Below are 23,611 nucleotides of genomic sequence, written 5' to 3'. Positions count from 1 at the left end.
CCATAAAAATTACATTAGATTTTCGATATGATTGAAGTGCATCCTCTTGGATGCAATATTATTACTTATTTTTTGCTGTCAAGGTATTGCAATGAAATATAAAGTATAATATAAGAAATGATCATAAACATGCAGTGAGCAAAAAATTGTCATGGCATACGTTTGATAATGATCAGTAATGAGAATTTCTACTATTTTTTGTTAAGATAATTTGACAAAGTCAAAGGGGTAAGTCACTCAGCAAATTGTACCGAAATTAGATTCGGCACAGCTTGGGCACAATCTCGTAGGCATTGGATTGTTGTAAATAAAATGGGAGCACTGCTGGACAACTGTCATTGAAGTTGTTGACAACATTACGTGCTGTTTGACTGCATATTCAGGAACATCCTCTAATTAAATATACCAGAGGAACTCAGACCAGCAGTTCACTTATAGATCTAAATACGAAATATAGGTTCTAGAGTGAGCTCAAGAGGAAGAGGCATTTAATCAGACCCCATTAGTAGCCTTAATTCAAATAATGCTGCAACTCACACAAAACAAACTACAGAAGTCTATTCATCATCCTCTATAGACAAACTCTAAAAATGTTCCCTACTTGTTCCGGCCGCTGATAGACCGTTGCTTTTCACATTACGAAAGGCTAGGATTCTGGTCTACCTTTAAGGACATTATAATACCCTAAAACACAGGAATTTTATTATCCTATTCACACAAAACAAAAAAAAAAACGCAAACCCGCAACTTCCCGCGTCATCCTCAATCCGATTTATCCTAAATGCGATTTCAAACCAAAACATTCCAGGTGTCATGACCACCACAATTGGCACACCTGCGGCACACTGTCAAAAAAGATGACCCAAGATTGGTGTGCGGAGTAAACTACCTCTTGACAAAATCACTGATATAATGATTTACTACAGCCACTATTTTTTTTCTCTCGCTATAAGTCATTTGAAGTTGATGTAGAAGTCTTCTGTTGCCAAGTGAAAAGAAAGGAAATCTTTTGAAAGCCGTGATACGCGTTCAATTGTTTTTTTCTCTTGGTGTGACTCATTATACACCAACTTTAGCCTAATCATAACAAGTAAGTGGGAGTAGGACGAACGGAATACGGAACCAAAAAAATGGATAAACAGAAAATTACATCTCCACCAGGAGACAGACAGAAAAATTTGATTAAACGTTAAAAAAAACTCATCCATTAGTATTGAAGTTGCAAAACGCATCGCGTTCTATCAAATAGACTTACTACATGGAAAACAAAACATATAGTAGGTATTGAACATTTTACAAGATTACTTAAAATCTGTGATTCTCGGTAGGAAAAGTGATAAATCGGTAGTTTTGAACCTTTCGTCTGTGAATCGGTAGGCATCCCGAAAATCGGTAGGACTATCGATAAATCGGTAGGTCTGGCCATCCTGTGTACCGGCAGTGCCAAGAAGTCATTGAACTGACTTTTGTTTTCTTGTGAATAATGCCTTGTTTGGCAACCCGGTATTTTAACAACTCTTGTTTTTGTTTTATTTTTCAATGTTTTCTAAAAATTCAAATTGCATTTCCCAAGCAGAACTACTTGTCAGAATCCACCAACCCGTACACCCTGCCGGACAATTCGATCAGCTTCAAGGTCTATAGCGCCTCCAAGAACAATCGCTTCCCAGGGCAGCAAAAATCGCATTCTCCACTTCGTCCGAGGATCTGCAGCCGACTGCATTCACCACCAAGGACAGCCAACCGTCGCAAGTGCGAATGTCCCCGCTGAAATCGGAAAGTTCCGCCTCCGGATTGGTCGATTTCCCGTAGCTCTGGCGGTGAACACCATCATGAAGTGCAGCCACAGCGCGATTATTATGAAGCTGTGCTTCTCCTCCTCCAAGAAGATGAACGGTGCGTGGAGCTACGAGAACATCAAAAATACGTTAGCTTTGAAAAAGCGGAAGCTTTTTTTCTGAGAAAAGAAAGGATTTTCCTTTTTCTGTAGTTAATGTTATGATTCATAATTATAATTTCTTATTGTGTTAGTTGGAAGTGCAAAAAGGCAGGAGAATAAAAATAGTTTGTTAAACTATTTGAGATTTTGCCAAGACGGTCCTCCAACATTATATGTTGGACAATGGAATGATTGGTGTAGCAGCCACCGCCATGGATGTATTCGAGCAGTTCGAATGGTCGGATGGTATAGTTTTTGTTTGGTTGTTGACTTTCCGATTAAAACTCAAGCACCGCTTGTCGTGACCGGCCCGAGATATCCAGCGTTGGCCACGGCTACTCGAATTAGCGATGCAGCTCCCACGGCTGCGGCTGCTTCTGCTTTAGTTGCTGCTTCTGCTGGTCCGTCTCCTCTTAAATTCGTAAAAAAAAAGACGGACCAGCAGCAATACTAAGTCGGTTTTTTTTCCGAATCACAGCAGAAATCCCAGCGTCTCGTGTTTTCACCTAGAACGGCTTCTATTCGAGCTCCACTTTAATCGGGTTAATCCACACCATGAGTCTTATTGATACGGCAGTCAAGACAGCTGAAACGGGCTTCCTCTAGCGATGGTTCGTTTTTAAATCAGGATGGAATCATTGTGAAAAAATGACCGACGGTTGCCTTTGATGATAAATTGGAAGGCCACACAAACAATTTCATCAATATCAAACAAATGGATCCCAACAATACGACTGAGATGGCTGAACACCTACACTTTGCTGTTATTCGTACGAAAAGATGAATACAATGCATCCTGCGAAGATCGAATTCAAATTTTGAACGGTGAACATCGAGCATCTCTAGCTCGGTGAATCCACAAGTATTGGAATAGTTCACCAAAACTCACTACGACTCACGAACCTTTCACTTGGTGAACTTCGTGAAATATTGCGAACTTTATTCCAAAATACGCTTCTTATTTTTGAACAAAATATTTTGTACTGTCGTTTGAGTCCAGTCTCGAAGTATAATGTAGACGTAACAATAAAGAACAAAAAAAAGCTTATCATAGGGAGGCTGGCCACCGATTCGAATTCCGGTCTTGCTGAGGATCATCTGGGATGGAAACGTTCACAATTTCCCCTGCCTTTTTCCTCGGATATTCTTGCTAGTCATTAGTCTCAATTGGTATGGACTTCGGTGAGATATCCACAAGACTTTACAGGTGTGTCCATAGAATTTTGAAAGAAGTTTCAGTACTGTTGGGGAATGCCAATACGGATTAACCGCAAATATATCGTCCACGTTTTTTATTTGTGTGGAGCTGAGTGGTTTGTGGCATACTAGTGGAGTTCTATACAGACCTACAGGTGTCGGATAAAGCGCTACCAGCTAATGTCTATGGTGGTCAAGAATCCTATTTTCGAAACATGACAGATCTTAAGAGGGAGATGTTTGACAGTTTTCATCGGTGGTACATTGCCGAAGGTTCCACAACTGCATCAGATCGTAGCTTGGTAGGCTTGAACGATTGGTGGCGTGTAATTAAGAGGTGGCATAAGGCATTATAATCAGCGATACGATAGGTTTGATAACTGGTTCGATGATGTTGCTCCTAAGGTGGGATTGCACTTTTGCCTGTTCGAGTTGTGGGTATGCTTTAGTCGTGTAGATTCAGGAATTTCATTCATCATTGAGTGGGTTTCTGCTTTTTTCTGTTCACATTGGACATTGAACCAAAATCTTGTGGACGGGTTTAATTTTCTTGAAGTCCATATAGCATAGCAGTCATCAAGTCCAGCTCCTCTTCCCCCTTCCAATACGCTAACGGTCTAATGAGAATGAAGATGAATGCTTGCCAAGATCCATCAGAGAAATTGAGAATGTAAACATAATCACAACAGTCATAACTTTCAGGGTTGCCAAACTCATGGAATATTGACACCTTGATAGGCACACTTTGATTGACCTTGATGGGCACGTTCAGCACAGCGCTTGGCACAGCTCACGGCACAGCTCAGTTACTCGGCACGAATTAAAGTGTGCAGAGTTGAATACCCCTTATCACAGTCTTAAAACCTCCCCTTGTATTCCCATTAGGACCCAATGTATCGAGATGAAATTGCGAGGCCGTACAGTTGATGAACATCACTAGCTCAGCCAAGCAGAAGTCCCCGTGAATCGTTATGGATAGTAATCTAGGATCCGAAACCCTCACTAATTTTTCTGAGCGAGCATCGCCACGCTATTTATCAAACTGTCATCACAGTTCGAAAAAGTAGTGTAAATTTCTGTTACTATGATGCACATAAAAGGAGCGTCACATATCACACAAGACTACATAATAGATCATGTAAATTTATGAGACATGTCATGAGATATTCCATATATTGTATGCAACTGTCTATCTTTGTAAGCAACATTTCTTGCAAGTTGCTGGTTTCTGCGAAAATGAAGCTTACGTTTATGAATGTTTGCATACATGGATGCTTACGTCACCAGTACAATTCAGCAGTTCCATTTCAAATGACGAATTTTTTTTTAATTTTTTGATCGACCTTCTGCGATTATGTTGAAACTTTGCACAGTTGTTTATTATTGTCCAACATGCCATTTTACATATTTGGTTCCCTAGTTTGTACACGACTAACACTTGAAAAGGGCTTATGCAAAAATGATACGCATCAATAGAAAAACATATATCTTGCGAACGATTTGTTTGATTGAGATGGTGTCTTCGAAGAAGTTGCGGACAAGTATTGTGTCTTTCAAGAAAAAAATATACACTGTAAAAAATTATAATTATAAAACTAGGGAACCATATATGCAAAATGGCATGTTGGGCAATAACAAACAACTGTGAAAAATTTCATCATAATCGTAAAAGGTCGATCCGAAACGATTTGCGAATCTGTGTGGAACTGCTCAATTACGATGTTTTTTTCTGTGTACATATACCTCAGATACACTTGTATGACAAACTATAAGCATGTTCATTATTTGTATAATAATTATGAGCACTATACAAAAACTTTACAAGTGTGACCATGGATGAGCATGAGTTATGTTACACAAATAAGGCTCATGCTCATAGTTTGTAATACAAGTGTATCCGCGGAAATACGATGATCAAATCCGATCCTATCAACCCACCAACTGCACCCCTTACCAACATTGGTCAAACATCTTCCACACGTACACACTCTAACACATCACTATGTGAGTGTTTGCGTCTCAATGGCGAGTAATTTTTAAAGTTAGTATGTTGAAAAATCATGGCAGGTAGTTTTCGTATATGTATGTAGTTTTCACCGTCAGTAAACCTCCCTTGCAGGCCAGAGTAGAGCAGCCTACCGTAATACGCAGCCATCCACCCACCGAAGTCTACAAAATACACCACCAGATGGAGTAACAACAGCATGTTAGGCGACCATGAGAGGTGGCAACAAAAAGGTCATTATGAACGGCATAACGGGCACGAAGACTGGCGAAACCGAATGGCCTGGGTCACAGACCAATAGTCAAAGGACAGTGACCCAAAGAATGTCTTTCAAGGCTACGTACACCGATCAATTATCAAACAACCAGCGAGTTTCAAGTCTCTGATATCATACAAGATTAAGCCTAGATATTAGAAAGGATTACTGAGCAGACAGCAGATCGATAGAAATAGTGAGAGGAAAGTGAAGGAGAGTGAGTGGAAGGATCCCGCTGTAATTTTTAATAAGATCCACTGAAATATACCTGGTAGACGTACCGGTAGACTACGCCAATCCCCAGCCAAATAAGGACATTCCTGCACGAACCGCCGAAGCCGAGTCCGTCAACATACTCGGTGGGCCAGCCAGCATCAGAAGAGCGAGAAGAGAAACCTAGTTCGGTAATCGCGCCGACCCTGAGGCCATTCCCAACAAACAATTTTAGCTGCAGATTAGCTTATACAGCTAAAATTTGCCTTATGCAGCTAATTTTTGCCTGTATAAGCTAAGCTGCAGCTAAAATTGTTTGTTGGGATTATAGTCTCAGGATTGCTCCTTACTGAGGAGGCTAGTACTTACAACTAATTTGATTATTTAGGACAAAATGAAAGATATGAGAAGTAAACATGAAGGAGTTTACTCCTGTTCAGCGAAGATCTGAGATTGAGTGAGTTATACCTCACTGTACGGGAGGGTTCAACAGGGTACCCGATATAAGCGAAATGGATGGGGAGAGTGGAAATACCAACTCCCTGTCTTTAACATTTCGTGAATAGAGGGCGGGCTCTTCTCCCCACTCATTGGGACATCCTCCTGTTGGATGGCCTGTTTTTTTTACCGGGTGTGTGATACTGTTGTTGGGAGGGGGTTCTCATTCATCCCGTGGATTCACGTGGGCGATGTTGCCCACGGATTCACCCAAACCGTTGTTGGCCGTATACAATGGCAGGTTGAGTACAATTAGTACAATTAGAGGTATTGATCTTGTCAAGTCGAACAGCGAGGATAGTCCACAGACTACCGACAATTGTCTTGATACAGTGAGTGGCAGTTTCATATCATTATCAAATCATACCATCGAACTATAGCCCAGTCTAGATGGCGGCCCTAAGGCTTGACGAAATATTGGGATCTCTTATGGCTCGTCACCAACTCTCGCTCGATATGGAGACATTTTTTTCTTCCATTTGCTGCTCTGGGGCTACATTGCGCATCTCGAAACGAAATACTTTTTGTACGAACTCTTGTATGAAAAAGTTTTTCGTTTCGAAATGCGCAATGTGGCCCCTGATTTTAGGATTGAATTATGTCTCATAACATTGACTGCATCTATATGCGATTGGAACTTAGATTATAGTTTATATTCAGGTGTTCAAACAAATGACAAATTCAAATATCTTCAACGCGTAGTTTTTTATTTTGCTCTAATTTGATTGTGCAGCTTTGAATTGATGGAATGATGATGATGATGAACTATCAAAGTTTGAATGTGATATTACGTTGCTATAATAATATCATTTTAGCGTAGATATATTAAAATATGGGAAATATATCAAAATAAGTTGATATTGTCTTGCCCCTTGGTTCATGCAGAAACAAAATCTCGAGATCCTTTCTATACACAAGGTTGCTGTTCAGCATTTTTTATCAAATGGCTAAGAGCTTTTTAGCTGTGCATAGTTCAGTAAGGAATTATATCACTAGATGGCACTATTTTTCTGGAAGACTTCATCGAATAGAAGGCGACAGAAAAACAGCAGAACTATTTTTTTTTTCGAAAGTGAGAATATATCGAACTATATGTCTTAGCAACCTTTTCAAAGGAAATATCAAAACAATATTAGCAAAATGCAAGAAGAATTATGTTTTGGGTAGATAGGATGAACATTAACAATTTAATTAAACTTGCAGAATAACAGAATCTACATATATTTGGATGCTGTCATAATACCAACCGGTGGAAACTAGCCTATTGGTCCCAAGCAAATCGATTAATGTACCCCGTTCTAGTCTAAATTCTAGTATACGCTTTGATTCACTATGAACATTTGCCAGATAAAATGAGGAGTTCGTGGATCTTTCTATGTTTCGAGGGGTGAATCGATTTGCTTGGGACCGAAGAGAGTACCAGAGCTGAGCCAAAAAGTTGAGCACGTTTCTTCGGGACCTTCTAGTCTTAGAGTTACCTCTATGCTAATACTGCGGACCAGTGTTAACTCGGTTGTCTCAGAAACAGACCACTCTCAATGAGTCCTCCTCATTGTTCTTCATCGGCAGTTCTTTCGGTCGATGCGACATCGACTTTGGAAAACAACCGTTTCGTGATGAATATGTGAGTGATTACCACGTTTTGCGTCCATTGCTGCCCCCGTTGGCGATACTGCCATACAATGAAATCACTGGAAGCGGATCCCGTTCTGATGGAGGAGGCTTATTGGATAGCGGAAGTCAAAGTTTTTATTGTGTTGTATATTTTGACTATAGTTTTACGATGTTTTGTCTAGTGAACAAAAATTCTCGGTTCTGTAAAGTTAATTAGATTGAGCCTTATTAAATAAACTTATAAACAAACAAAATAATACTGCGGACCGAAATAAAATGTAATATTTTTTGAGCATGGATAAGACTATTAAATGTTAACGTTTGTGTAAAATAGATGTGAGAACCTTAAAGGATTGTTGAGCTACTTTAGCGAAGAACTATAAGGGCGTTCACAGAGAATCTGAACTTGTTATTATAAACGAATTAGGGTGACCTGCAGAAACTAACCCGTCATAGTTGTAAATTCTTCATTATTGGTGATTTTAAAGCAAAACACCTCGCATGGAATAATGTTCAAAGTAATTGCAATGGTAATATTCCGTTTGATGATTGTTCTTCATGTTATTGCACTATTCAATATCCAAACAGCCCAACATGCTTTTCTTCAGCAAGCAATCCCTCAACTATTGATTTGGTCTTAACTGATTCATGTCAACTTTGTAGCCAATTTGTTACCCATACCGACTTCGGTTCTGATCACCTTCCAGTAACTTTTGAAATATCCCAAGAAATAATTTGTAATCCCAACAGCTCTACTTTCAATTACCATAGAGCTGTTTGAGACCAATATCGAACATTTATGGAATATAGCTTCGATCCAAACATTTCTTTTGCAAACCAAAGATGATGTAAATTATGCTCTTGAATCGCTGACTACTTCTATAGTTGAAGCAAAAGCTGCCTCAGTACCAAAATGCGAGATTAAATTCAATTCAATTCTAATAGACGACGATCTTCTGCTCTTGATCCGTCTGAAAAATGTCCGTAGAAGGCAATATTAAAGAACATACGATCCTGTCATGAAAGTGATCTGACGGGATTTGCAAAGAAGCGATTTTCTGCCCTGAGGAACAAAATTTTAGAAAATAATGTTTCGAAATTAAACCCTAGTTCCAAATCCTTTTGAAAACTCACAAAAACCTTAAAGGTCTTTTCCAACGGTTTAAGAAGGTGGTAAATTTTGATCACATATTCTGAAAAAGCTTGCTAAGCAATTCCAGATTTCCCATAATTTCAGTTTGGGTCTTACTAGTCTCATTGAGAATCAGGTGGCTCGGGATTATTTGAATATTTTCTCTCGGGAAAATATTTTCGATGATTCCTGGGGGACTGATTTGGACGAAGTAAGATCTATAACTAAAAAGTTTCAAAATATGAGCAGTTTGGATTTCGCCCTAGGCATTCAACTACTCATCAACTCTTAAGAGCTACCAATTTAATTCGTTCAATCAAATCTGAAGGCTGCTCAACTAGAGTTGCTCTTCTAGACATAGAAAAAGCATTCGCAAGTGTTTAACATACATTTTTATTTTCAACTCTATATTATGAAATTAGTTCAAAATCATTTTACTGACAGAACTCTGCAGGTAAATTATCAAAATTCCAAATCTGAACAGATACCTGTTAGAGCAGGAGTTCCTCAGGGTAGCATTCTTGGGCCTTTATTGCATAATATTTTCACTTCGGACCTCCCTGATTTGCCTCAGGGTTGTCACAAATGTTTGTTCGCCGATGACACTGATTTTCGCTAAAGGAATAAGTCTTCGTGTTATTTTCAGCAGACTGCAGAAAAGTTAATACATTTTCTCTTCTTATTTACAAAAATGGAAGATTTCTCCTAAGGCTTACAAAACTCAACTTATAATATTCTAACATAAGCCTAAAGCATCTTTTTGAAACCTAGTAGTAGTCAAATAGTCACTATGAACGGAGTTCCAATTTTCTGGTAAATCAAAGAGAAATATCTTGGGTTATTACTTGACGAAAAATTAACTTTTAAAGATCATGGAGGGCATTCAAGCCAAATGTAACAAGTATATAAAATGTTTCTGTTCTCTTATAAACAGGAAACCCAATAATGTGAGTGATTACCATGCCTGAAGAATAAACTACTAGTTTTACTAGTTTACGGCGTATTTGAACTTTGGTGTCATCTCAGTAGTTATTAAAATTCATCAATTAACCTTTGCTCATTTGTTGTGATAATACAAGTCTTTTATTTGCTACAAAATTAAACTCATTTAACTGCCAAGAAAATTTTCAAAAGTTAGGAGCTATTTGTTACCATTACTCCTCAACCATACCAATAAATCAAACAGCTGTAGGTTCAGAAAGCTCTTTATTCAAATCTGTATAAGTTCTCGCAGGAAATCAAATGAGTTCTAAAGATCCATATAGAGAAGTCAAATTATTGCTATGACTTCATTAGATGACAAGAGTTTTCGCTAAATATGATGCTCATCTAGCCCCTTTCTGATTCCATCACTGTAACAGGAATTTCAATTCAAATTTCAATCAGCGTCAAAGTAATCACATCTGCGAAATCATAAATTCAACCCCCAGTAAGCAACGACAGCCAAATTGAAACCGCTATCCATAGAAGAACTTGGACCACACGAGATACCAGCTCCTCCCTTCGCATTGAGACCCTAGCACATTCGGAAAAAACCGCTGTATTTTATTGTGAATTTTCTCACAATGGTCCAAACAGTTATCTCTCGTTAGCGGAACCCCGATTCAAACCGCACAGGAACAACAAATTGTTGTGCGAGATGTGACCGCGCTTGCTAAACCATGTACCGAAAAGGAATGCGTGATTCAGCAGACATCTGCACTACATTCGAGTTCTTCGCAGCGTTGATGGGTCCTACAAAGCAGTCACCTGGTGGGACTGGGCCAAATGATAGCGAGCTGCGTCGTCGCACCATCTCTTGGAGGGCATCCATCCACATACCGGTCGTGTGCAAAGTAAGGCAACAAGATGATGATGATGATGGTTGATGTTGCTGCTACGCACTAAGTGATGGCAGTGAAGTGGAATCGTGTGAGGAAAACAGAAAAGCTTTAAGTATATGAGGCACATGGGAAAAGCCATCACAGAGGCATTGTGGATAACTGTAGTTCAAGTTTTTAACGATATTATCATACAATTGAGATCTGATGATCCCCCGCATTGCCGCCGTGCAGTTGCCCTAAAGAAAGTAAAGGAAAGCGAAGGAAAAGCTTGCGAGACGCTTGACCTTGGCCAACATTCCATCCGGTTTGCATGTTTTGCTTCCATATCTGGACGTTGTGTGATTTATATTGGTAGGTACAGATGGAAAGAAACACGTTCAACTCGAATTCGGTATGCCATTAAAGCCGATGATAGGGTTTATATCTAATGTTGGGCCTATACTAAGCACTACTCTCACTTTACCTTTTTCGAGCAGATTTAACTCTAAATGGAATGTTTCTACTACAGATGACTTCTAAATTTATTTACCTTTCCACATTACCGTAAGATTTGATAATGGGTTACACATTGTTGAGATATTGTTAAGCATTGAGATTTCATCGTCCTACGGCTGAAGGCAAAAATGGAATGGAAAATGGATATTAGACTGATGCAAAATTTGAAATTTTCGCTCCACAGTGCTCAAACGGTTTCAAATCAGGTCCTGATAAGCCTCCCAAAATTTAAACTCATTTGGAAACAAACTGACTTGGCACAAACTATTCGAAGTTTATATGGAAATTACTATAGGAAAACCAAACTTTCTGTTCATTGTCTTCTACCAATTTTCCATATTGATTTTTGAAAATTGCAATAATTATTCTTACGGGAAATTTTCTAAGCTACAACTTTGCGGAACATCGTTTTTCAGTCAAATGTAAAATCAAAATGTTATTAATTCTTTAAGAGATTGATAATCTTATGGCATGATCAAGCAGCTGTTCTGTGGGCAACACTGTATTCTGCAGTGTGACATAGTAGTCATGATATTTGTGTTCTATTCTTCGCACCAGAAATACCAATGTTGCCTGCTGAACAGTTGAATGAGCATAATTATAAGACATCAGTGGCTTGAATCATTAATAACTTTTGTTGCTTACTTTTGATTGAAAAGTGATTTTCACCAAAGTTGTAGCTGAGAAAATTTTCTACAATCACTGCTATGATTTTTAAAAGCATAGTGATGTGGTGAATTGTCAGATAGATATGAACAAAAACATAACTTTTCCCATAGTAATTCCCATATAAACTTGAAATGGTTTGTGCCAAGTCAGTTTCTTACTAAAGTAGTTCAAATTTTGGGAGGCTAACCAGGACCCGATTTGGAACCGTTTAAGCACTGTGGAGCAAAAATTTCAAATTTTGCATCAGTCTAATGGATATGCTTGGACTGCTTCTTTTGATTTTTGAGATTTTTTGTTTAAAGCTTTATTAGCGAGATTTTTAACAATCTGGCATCTCGTATTTGTTTTGGAGAAAACAAGGGGTAAACATTAATACTTCCCGTTCTTTAAGACTTTATGCTGTAGCTTTTGAACTAAAGTGCCGTATCAAACATATAATTGACTCTTTCACGCCAAAATCATACTCGATAGGCCGAAAAAGGGGCGATTGGGCCGAAACCGTTCTCAACCCTATGTACGCGAGGGAAAATAAAAAAGCAAAATGCGCGCTAATGGTATGATCCAATCATAAATGATTGTGTTCTGCATTGTTGGGTAAACCGGGAAAAAGACTGAATGAAACACGCTCACACTGTCACATACCCACACACGCGATGTGAGATGACGTTTTCAGCAGGAACGGTTCTTTTTGAGTGTGATTTCCGAAACGAAGTTGAATCCATAAAGTGATAGCAACTCTGCATTAGATGTTGAGCTGGGAAAAAAAGTCACGCGGAAGAAAGGAAGTGAAATAAATCCCATGGCTATTGACACTGCCGCAGGGCCTGGCAGTGGTAACGGTATAAATGTAGACATTATGATCAATTAGGCATGATGAACAAACTTTTGAAGAATGTTCATTAGCGAAGAGTTAGTAATTGGTCGCAGGGCAACGATTTAACCAATGCACTTTTACGGTTACACTTTTGACTGACAAGTCGATATATCTATAATAGACAAGTAAGTACAAGTAAATACATACAGTTGTTGCTACACACTTATAAATAACTATAATTAGACGAGACGTAATCCATCTTGGACGTAAATCATGGAACGTAAACAACCATTTCATCTAAAATTAATTGTTCCGAAACCGAAACATATGCAACGAAAAGTGCGTTTGCTTCAATTTATGTATTTTTAACTCTTTATTTGTTTCAAATTCAAAGTAAATTACAATTCATTTTAACCTATGTGCTCCAGTTACTATAGTAACTTACCAGCCTCAATTGATCTGATATATAACTAAGTGTTTAACATTGTTCCTGCCATGGTAATTCAGTATTTTAAACAGGTTTTGTAAACCTGCATGTCAGTATAAAAATTAACATCATAAAACTAAAAAAACAAAGTTAAATCTTATCTGAAAATAAGGGGAATTATTTGTTGCAATTAAGAATTGTAATGATGTTAACCTGAAATTGTTAATTATTTTGTTGGACATTTCTTTCACTGGCGATCCCAAAACCCTGATATTTCCTGACCTTTTTCAAAATTTAAAAAACGTTTCAGGAGTTCCCTGATTTTTTTTCCAGATGTTCTTATTTATATCTAAGCCACGTAGACGCTGTAGGGCAAGTGTGGCGAGTGTCTACGGCCTATACATATGTGCCTTGAATTTTTTAAAGTTTTCTTGAAGTTATCCAAAGCATGCTTCTGGTACTTTCCGAGATTTCTCGGACTTCTCGCAAATTTGCAATTTTCAGAGGGTCTCTGAGTATTTGTGAAATACCATAGAATGATCTGAATATTGGAATCTTAGATACCAGATTATAGTTACTTCTTCCAATTCAATTTTTTTTTAATAGTATCAATGTAAAACATATTTGCCTTTGAGTTTTAATTTAATAAATACTTGTACCAATAGACCATTATATATTCATTATATAGTTATGAATGTCTAAGCTCATTGGATTTGCATTTATGTAATGACAACATTACAGACGATAATCATTGCCACTGAACCACTCAATAATGTGACATAATTATTTAATAAATTATGTCAAACTCCACAGGAGATGAATAAGCCTCTCCATTTAAAAAAACGGCAGACTGAAGTTGCTATTTATTAAAACGCTCTAATGACCGAAAATGAGATTTATTTCTTCAGTTCTGAAACATCAAAAATGACAATCGGCAAAAGTAACCTGGATTTGTCAAAATAGCTCCAAAACGCCAGGACTATAATATTCAAGAGGATCCTAAACCACCGAAAGTTGTCCAAGCCAGAATATCATTGAAAATGACAAACTGATCTTGAAAACGTGAAAAAATGTTCTTTCAAACGTCAAACGGCCTACCATCTTCAAAATGTTTCCAAAGTACCTAAAAAGAGAGTCATCGCAGAGCACATAATGCCCGGTAAAATCCATAAACTTCAACTAAAATTAATAAAGAAAACGAACAAATCTGTTTTTTTTTTTTTTTCGTACATACAACCATAAACTCTTCCTGTTAGCAAAATATCATAACATTGTGGACCCTTTGGCTCAAATCTGTCAGACGATAAAAAAATCGAATTGTCCTTTGGATATTCTTTATCTTATATTCTTTTAGATCTTGCGTAGTATCTATTTAATTTATCCTCAGAATTGGCTATACAGCTGTGTTCCATAAAATAGCAGCGCATGCCGTTGCAGTCCGCATCGTGCTCTCTTGCCGTGCGGATCTATTTGCTTTTCGCTGAAGGAAGTGTTACTACTACCTAAAGCTACAACAAATTTAAATAGCACTTTTCAGTGCTCAACCTCAACCTCAACGTCAAAATACTAACCAACGTTCTAACGAAAATTTTGACAATTTTGACTTAGGAAGCAATACTGCCCCTAAAATGGAATTTTTACAGGAATCATTAATTGATTTGATTTCTGATATGCTTAAATCTAACTTCATGTTTGATGCTATTCAAATTGGAGTAAAATTTGCAAACAAATTATAATAGCATTAAATATTTTAAATTGGAATGCTCGATCTCTTAAAGATAATGAAGATGAGCTATTTAACTTTTTGAGAATTCATAACGTGCAATACTTTCAATTACCATAGAGCTGATTGGAAGCAATATCGAACATTTATGGAATATAACTTCGATCCAAACATTCCTTTGCAAACCAAAGATAAAATTAATTATGCTCTTGAATCTCTGACTACTTCTATAGTTGAAGCAAGAGCTGCCTCAGTACTAAAATGCGAGGTTAAATTCGATTCAATTATAATAGACGATGATCTTCAGCTCTTGATCCGTCTTAAAAATGTCCGTAGGAGACAATATCAAAGAACACGCGATCCTGCCATGAAAGTTATCTGGCGGGATTTGCAAAAACAAATTAAAAAGCGATTCTCTGCCCTGAGGAACAAAACTTTTGAAAATAATGTTTCTAAATTAGACCCGAGTTCCAAACCCTTTTGGAAACTCACAAAAATTTTGAAAAAACCTCAAAAGGCTATTCCAGCGCTTAAAGAAGGTGGTAAAATTTTGATCACAAATTTGGAAAAAGCTCAGAAACTTGCTAAGCAATTCGAGAGTTCCCATAATTTCAGTTTGGGTCTTACTAGCCCTATTGAGAATCAGGTTGCTCGGGATTATCTGGATATTTTCTATCGGGAAAATATTTTTGATGATTCCTGAGGGACTTATTTGGTATATCCTCATCAAAAAACCCAGAGAGTATCTTGTCTTTCTTTGTAAAATTATTTAACAAATGTTTCCTGATAAATGGAAAAATGCAAAAGTTGTTCCAATTTTGAAGCCGGATAAAAATCCAGCTGAAGCTTCTAGCTACCGTCCAATATGTTTGCTTTCTTCAATATGTAAACTTTTTGAAAAGATAATTTTAAATAGAATGATGCTTCACATCAATACGAACTCAATTTTTCAGATGAGCAGTTTGGATTTCGCCATGGGCATTCAACTACTCATCAAGTCTGAAAAGCTACCAATTTAATTCGTTCAAACAAATCTGAAGGCCACTCAACTGGAGTTGCTCTTCTAGACATAGAAAAAACATTCGACAGTGTTTGGAATTAAGTTTTGATTGCTTAATTGAAAAATTAAATTTTCCACTTTACATTATGAAATTAGTTCAAAATTATTTAACTGACAGAACTCTGCAGGTAAATTCTCAAAATTCCAAATCTAATCGATTACCTGTTAGAGCAGGAGTTCCTCAGGGTAGCATTCTTGTGCCTATATTGTATAACATTTTCACTTCGGACCTCCCTGATTTGCCTCAGGGTTGCCACAAATCTTTGTTCGCTGATGACACAGGCATTTCCGCTAAAGGAAGAAGTCTTCGTGTTATTTGTAGCAGACTGCAGAAAAGTTTAGATATTTTCTCTTCTTATTTACAAAAATGGAAGATTTCTCCCAACGCTTCCAAAACTCAACTTATAATATTTCCACATAAGCCTAGAGCTTCCTTTTTGAAACCTAGTAGTAGTCACATAGTCACTTTGAACGGAGTTCCAATTTGCTGGTCAAACCAAGTGAAATATCTTGGATTAGTACTTGACCAAAAATTAACTTTCAAAGATCACATTGAGGGCATTCAAGCCAAATGTAACAAATATATAAAATGTTTGTATCCTCTTATAAACAGGAAATCCAAACTTTGCCTGACGAATAAACTTCTAATATTTAAACAAGTTTTTAGACCTGCCATGCTTTACGCTGTGCCAATATGGTCTAGTTGTTGCACTACCAGGAAAAAAGCACTTCAAAGGATTCAGAACAAAGTTCTGAAGATGATTTTGAAGTTGCCTCCCTGGTACTACTGAGTACTACTGAGGTACATAGAATTTCGAATGTTGAGACTTTAGAACAAATGTCCAACAAAATAATTAATAATTTCTAGCATTTGAGGATTGCAACGATTAATTCCCTTTATACTCAGATTAGATTTAGTTCTAGTTTTAGTTTTAAGATTTCAATTGTTATACTGACATACAGATTTAAAAACCTGTTTAAAATACTGAATTGCCAAGGCAAGAACAATATAAAAACACATAGATATATATCATAACAATTAAGGCTGGTAAGTTACTGTAGTAACTGGAGCACCTAGGTTAAAATGAAATGTAATTTATTTTTAATTTGGAACAAATAAAGAGTTAAAAAAATTTTTTGCGGCAAATACAACGCAGTAGGCCTGGCCGTATTGATGTTTATATCATATCTCAGATATGCTGTAAACATCAATTAGACAAGAAAAATGATTAGACCTCATATAACCTAATCATTTTCCAGGATGCTTTCTCGTACTGGCTGCGTTTGTATTAGATTAGATTAGATTAAATTAGATGATTGGTCGAAGTGAGGGGCTAGGCATGTAAATATTTTAAAAATCATAGTAAATTCATTATTATTTTTTCAAGTTAAAATCAGTTGCAATGCAGCTTGCATGATTTATTATATCTGCGAAAAATATGGCAATTCAAAGAAGACCTGTGCGCTGATCAAAATATTCTCGGCGGTGGCGTGATATGTTATTTTCTGCCGGCGGTGGCGGTGCGGCGGCGTCACGCCGTTTGCTTTCGGCGGCGTGGCGACGTGGGTCAGCTGAGTTTATTTTTAATGATTTAGAAAAAAATATATTTTCCGAACCATTTACGCATGGACAAAAAGTTCAAATTACTCAAAATCGCTAAAACGTCGGTCATTCATAGTTTGAATAAATTTCCCGACACTTCCCGGGAAAAACTTCTGATGATGATGATGGTCCCACCTCTTACCCCTACAAAGGTTTGAGCTGGGCGATTAATCTATAAGATAATGAAATATGACATTTTGTCCAGGTTTGCTCGAACTGGTTACAGTTACATATATAAATTCCCTCCAGAGTTGCTTCACAGCGATATAAATGTGGAAAAGCTTAGTTCGCCTTTTTGTCCACCTAAAATATTCATAAGTATTACAAGCAATCAAGAGTTAATGAACAATCAACAAAGCATCCTATTACACTAGCAACCCCGCAATCTGATGCTATCATAATTTTCAGCAATGTCAGGAATGCTCACGAACCCCTGACATTTGCCAGAAAACTTACAACTAACTCAAGGCATCTTCCAGATTACCTTTTCGTGGTACGATTTGTTTTCTTTTATTCGGGACCTAACACTACTGCGACCAGTAAATTGATCTATTGTAGTATATCCCGTGTCATTAGTTTAGTGCATGTCGTATTACTCCATCACTATTGATAAGATCTTGAAACAAGGAAAAAATGAGTAAATCTTCATCTATGTGGTTCCTAATCTTCTATTCGTTGTTCCCTAGTTTGAAGTGGTTAAGACTAGGGTTCTGATGCATGGTCACTATCGGTGTCATCCTTTAATTTTGTTGCTAAGGAATTCAATTTTGACTTACAAAGGGGTGCGCCTTTGGAGGGTGTTCCAACACTCCAAAGGGTATAAATAGCGGGACCTTTCAATTAGAATCGATTCCTTGCGATGAAGGCAAGAATGACAACTGTATCTAAACCGAATACTTCATCATTTCTCAATAGTGATAGAGTAATACGACAAGGACACGGGATACACTACAACAGATCAAATTACTGGTCGCAGTGGTGTAACGTCCCAGACAGAAAAAAATACATCTTCCTAATAAGCTTCAAAATTGCATTTGTTTTAATCAGATTTTAAATTCAGTCTTCCACATCCGTAAAACGTTCGCGAGGCTCAAACCTTAGTAGATAACTTTTTTTTTAATCTACTACTATTAAATCAAATATTAAAATCCATCATTACCATCGTGACGAACAAAAATAATTTTTGCAGTGCAACTGCAGTGACAACTATTCATACAAAATAATCCGTTAGAAATAACTTTGTCAAGATACATAATTTGCCAATACATAAAAAAATCACTGGATAACTGTTCCAAAGACAGTTTTAACGTATGAAATGCAGTGTCTTTTAAATTATGTAAGTGTTGCTGAACGTTTGATATGTCTAGGCATCGAATTGAAAACATTTATTCCTTTAAAATATAATGTATTTTGTGAAGCACAAGTCAAGAAATGTGGTGTTCTTATTTCAACCGCGTTTCTAGTATTATATCTATGAAAGTCCCTTCCTCTTTCAATTCGATCACACAAATATCGAGGCAGCAAACCGTTAACTACTTTAAAAATGAACACCATAGTCAAATATACAAATCTTTGCTTCACCGACAACCTTTGTAAGTTGTCTAGCATCAAAATTGAGGAAGTGAATGTATTATATCTCAATATCAAACGCATTATTTTATTCTGCAAGCGGCTGTAATATCGATATTTGTGTTGCATTGGCCAGAAATAAAATGGAAGGGCAAAATTCTAGATGATGAGAGATGATTGATTTGCATAGCTGTATTTTACTGACACTAGTTGAATCGTTTTTCAGTCGACATATAATTCCATACTTCTTGGCAATTTTCTTGATGACATTGTCAATGTGAGAGTTGAACTTAAGTTTGTCATCAATAATCGCGAAAAGATATTTAATCTCCCGAACGTGATCTCATTCAATCGATTCCGCGAAATTACAATAAATTTAGTTTTACTTGTATTCAATTTCAACTGCTTATACTTCAACCATCTACTTAGAGAATGCAAATCTTCATTCAAGTGTAAAACGGCATCATATAAATCCTTAGCTGCAATGAATAACACAGTATCTGCAAAAAGATTAATGCCGCAAAATCGCAAAACACGTCGCAAGTCATTAGTATACATAATAAATAACAGGGGCCCTAATACACTTCCCTTGGGCACTCCAAGGTTATTCCCCACGGTACTGGAAACAGAATCATTAAAAACAGTCCGTTGAGTTCTGTCAGACAAATAGCTTTCAAACCATTTATATGCAGTACCGTAAACGGGGTAACATGGATAGTTTTTTAAAGTTAATTCTAAATAATGTTTACGGCAATCAATGTTTTTCAAATTTTATATTTTTAGAACAAGTACTGAGGATCCAAGAGTCAATTCGTTAGTAATATATTTAACGAAAATTAAAGCATATGCACTATTTTTTTTAGTTGTGTGACCGATCTTCAGCATTTTGATTTGGAGTTACTTTGGAAATGCTCGATGAATGTAGAAAAAATGGGTGAAATTCAAACAATTTAGTTCTTAAAATATGAATCATTGAATGACTATATAATCAGAAAACCTCATAAGCAATAAGAATACAACATTGAATTTTTTATGGCTCTACCAGAAATACTTTTCATAAGTGAGGTTTGAGTGCTTTTTCAAACGGACGAAAACACGATTTTTTTTTAATATGTTTCACATACTATATAAAAACTATATACGATATCAACGGAAACAGTCTAAGCTACAATATGGATCCAATGTTTCTAATTTGGGAAAAGCGCAGCGAGTAAATTTAATCTTTATATTAAAGTTATCCGCATTATCAAAGATACCACGTCTTACACTACTCGTGTGAGGACCTACACAGCAAACAATTAATTTTGATATCACATCAAAGTGGCTGCACTTCAATCGTGTTAAAAATGTGGTGTTATACCTCGATGAACATTTTAAATGGTCCTATCTGCTTTGATCGATTCTTTTTATGGACTTTCTCTTTTGATAACCACTGCTATGCAAACATATTTCGTGCTATTTTAACCACATATTTTGATAAAGGAGGTTTTTATCTATCGTCCAAAACGTCAAAAATAAAAGGAAAATGTTTTGCTTCTGAGTTATTAACGAAATAAAAAGTCGATGAAGAGAATCAATCAATGCAGATAGGACCTTTTGAAATGTTTTTCTAGATATAACGTGCCAAAAAAGACTAAATTATCATAAATACAGTACATGAACTGACATTACACTGCTGGTCACAAACATAAACTAATGCAGTAATAGTTTATTTTTGTGACCATAAAAATAACATGAGATTTTCGACATAATTGAAGTGCATCCTCTTGGATGGAATATCAAAAATTATTTTTTACTATGTAGAAATTGTTTCAAAAACGCGTTTAAGATCAAAAAACAGCAACAATCGTATCTTTACACTCCAAGTTATTTGTCCACTCCTCTAATACCAAATTCAACGCGGTTTCACAAGAATAACCTTTCCGATATCCCGATTGTTCTGCTATTAACAAACTATTACTATTTAAATACTCCAACAGCTGGCCTTTAACGACAAGTTCTAAAAAAATTTCTATGTTACCGGCCACAAATGGAAAATCCACGCTCCTCTCAACAAGATTTGAAACTGCTTGCTTCGAATATTTCCTCCAGCACTTCAATTTTACAAAATTATCGTTATCGTTAACATGGTCTAAGAGATTAATCATGATCGGTTATTTTCAAATCAGTATCCGTAACTGAACAAATAGAATCAAAATTGGAATAAATGTGGTCAATTAAAGTTCTACTGTACCTGGAAATATGCCTATACTCATTTATCGTTTGCTTTAAATATAAAAAAAAAACTCAGCGTTTAGTTCAAATGATTCGAATTATGGTTATCACGCCAATTAATATTAAAGTCACCAGCCAATATATTTAATTTACTAGAATCAAGGAATGTCTCAAACCAGTTCTCTAAAACTTCAACAAAACGCTGGTCACTAGAACTGAGAGAATGATACAAAACACCATAATTACCCATCTTCATGCCACGTACAACTGTAATGCCCAAGAACCAGTTGCCATCAATAACTTCGTTGGTACGAAGGTTAAATTGAACTGATTCTTTGACATAAATAGCAACACCGCCAGTGTGTCTAGAATGTGATAAACAAGCAGCAACAATATATCCCGCAATACTATACTGATCAAAAGCTTCGTTTTCTACAATATGAGTTTCAGATAATAAAACTAGACGAGGACGTTTTTCTTCAACAATCTGACGTAATACTACGTTACTTTGTTGACAACCCCGCAATATTAAAATAAAAAAAAATGAACATGGGGAAAAATTAAGAAAATTGTACACATGTTAGGGACTGTCCAAAAACTACGTAGACAGTTTAGGGGGGGGGGGGGGTTGACAATTATCCACGGACCATACAAAGGCCCTTAGAAGTGTACGAGTAAACATACTAAAACCACAATCAGTTTTCCTCGGAAAAGCGTCGGAAAATTTACTCATTCTATGAGTGACCTACGTTTTAGCGATTATGAGTAATCTGATCTCAAATATGAGTAACTCTTACTCAATTTGAGTCGTTCTCATTAGCCGTGTATGAGGAATTTGTTTAGAAAAGTATGTCAAGTGCTTGTTGGTGTAGTCGTATGGCAAAGTGTTACAACCCTTGTATTAAGAATAATAAAAGTACGCTATCCACCCCTACATAGTATTAAAAAAGCAATCTGTTGAATTACTTAACATTTTAATGGGCCCTAGGAATTCTTTCATTTATTGAGCAATGGATAGCTTTCATTTATTAATATGTCGATAGCGATATGCTTGTATTACTCTGATACATATTTGAATGTACACTCATTGTAGTCATATAAGTTTTTGTTTATGTATTTGAAGATGTATTTCAGATATACGTAGAATCCCGCACAACTTGGAGCTGTGAGATATTATAAAAATAGCTCAAATATCAACGTATCAAGAGCTCAAATATCAACGTCACTCATTCACCTTTATGCCTAAATCTGATCCAAATGATTCATTCCTGTGTGCTAGATCAAGAAAGTGCGAATAAACGTCAAAAAACTAAATGATAACCGCTGCACCACACACAAACTTTAATTTGCATTTACCTAAAAGCATTGCATTTTACCGAAAAGATGCTAGGGATTTCTTATCGCCGTGACATAAATTTATTCGGCGGCGTGAAAAATTTTACTGCGGCGGCGGCGGCGTATGAAAATCGTCGGCGGCGGTGGCGTGGCGCGGCGGCGCACAGGTCTTATTCAAAGAGCAGAACTGTAACTTGACCTGTGGACGATTGAATTTCAGGATGGGACTGATCAGGCTGACAAATCAGAACTTCAATCATTTTTTAGACAGATCCACCTTAATAATTTAATTTAAAATACATCTCATCCATAATCTTATGCGTCATAATTCAAAAAGGCTATGTCTTCATTAACGGTTCTCCCAAAATACTCGACAAATATATTTACAATGGGCTGTAATAAACCCACAAAGCTTTCTGTAGCTCTTAAAGTCTTAACCAAAATGCATTATGGTAGAAAGCAATATAACAATATAAGTTACGACTCCTCAAAAGAATAGCTAAGAACATCTCAATAATACTCACGGATAATAAAACTTAAGTCGACACGGTGCCCCATTTTGAACATTAATTATTCATCTACAGCCACCGTCCAAGAACTTCTTTTTCCACTAAATCCACTGATTGCCGTTGATGGCTTTTCCTCTGATGCTGCTGTTAATTCTTCTTGTTGTTCTTCTCCGTCAGGCCTTAAACCGACCAGTCACAATCGTTGTGTAGTCGTTCTTGATAGTCACACCCGTTAATTCCTGATTGTCCGATAGAACAAATGCACCAATCTTGCTCTCTCATTAGTATTTGTCAACAATGTTTCACCTGATGGGATGATGTGTTTATCGCTCTCACTAAATCAAAAGAAACAGAAGGAGGGAATTGCTAGCACGTCTCACTCGAGTGGTTCGTTTTTTTTTGTTTTTCCTCCTAATGGGAACCGCTTCAACACCAGCACAATTAATTTCCACTGCCCAACCAACGTTTAGAACTTGGCTCGGCAGAAGAAATGGAAAGTAAGTAGAGAGAAAATTG

At 36.8% G+C, this 23,611-nt stretch overlaps 1 protein-coding gene across 1 annotated transcript in view; it reads right to left on the bottom strand.

The window, feature by feature from the left end:
• LOC135700370 (mucin-2-like) overlaps positions 1-23,313 on the bottom strand; it is a 118,326-nt gene extending 95,013 nt beyond the window's left edge. The window contains exon 1 of the mRNA XM_065220858.1: positions 23,111-23,313. Coding sequence (XP_065076930.1) covers positions 23,111-23,153 — 43 coding nt within the window. The 5' untranslated portion in view covers positions 23,154-23,313. The remainder of the gene's footprint in view (positions 1-23,110) is intronic.
• Positions 23,314-23,611: the final 298 nt, after the last annotated feature.

This window comes from Ochlerotatus camptorhynchus, unplaced genomic scaffold, assembly GCF_037179485.1.
Source record: "Ochlerotatus camptorhynchus isolate MF236.1 unplaced genomic scaffold, CSIRO-AGI_Acam_v1.1 ptg000135l, whole genome shotgun sequence".
In the NCBI taxonomy this organism is placed as follows: Eukaryota; Metazoa; Arthropoda; class Insecta; order Diptera; family Culicidae; genus Ochlerotatus; species Ochlerotatus camptorhynchus.
This window is presented reverse-complemented; position numbering and strand designations above follow the sequence as displayed.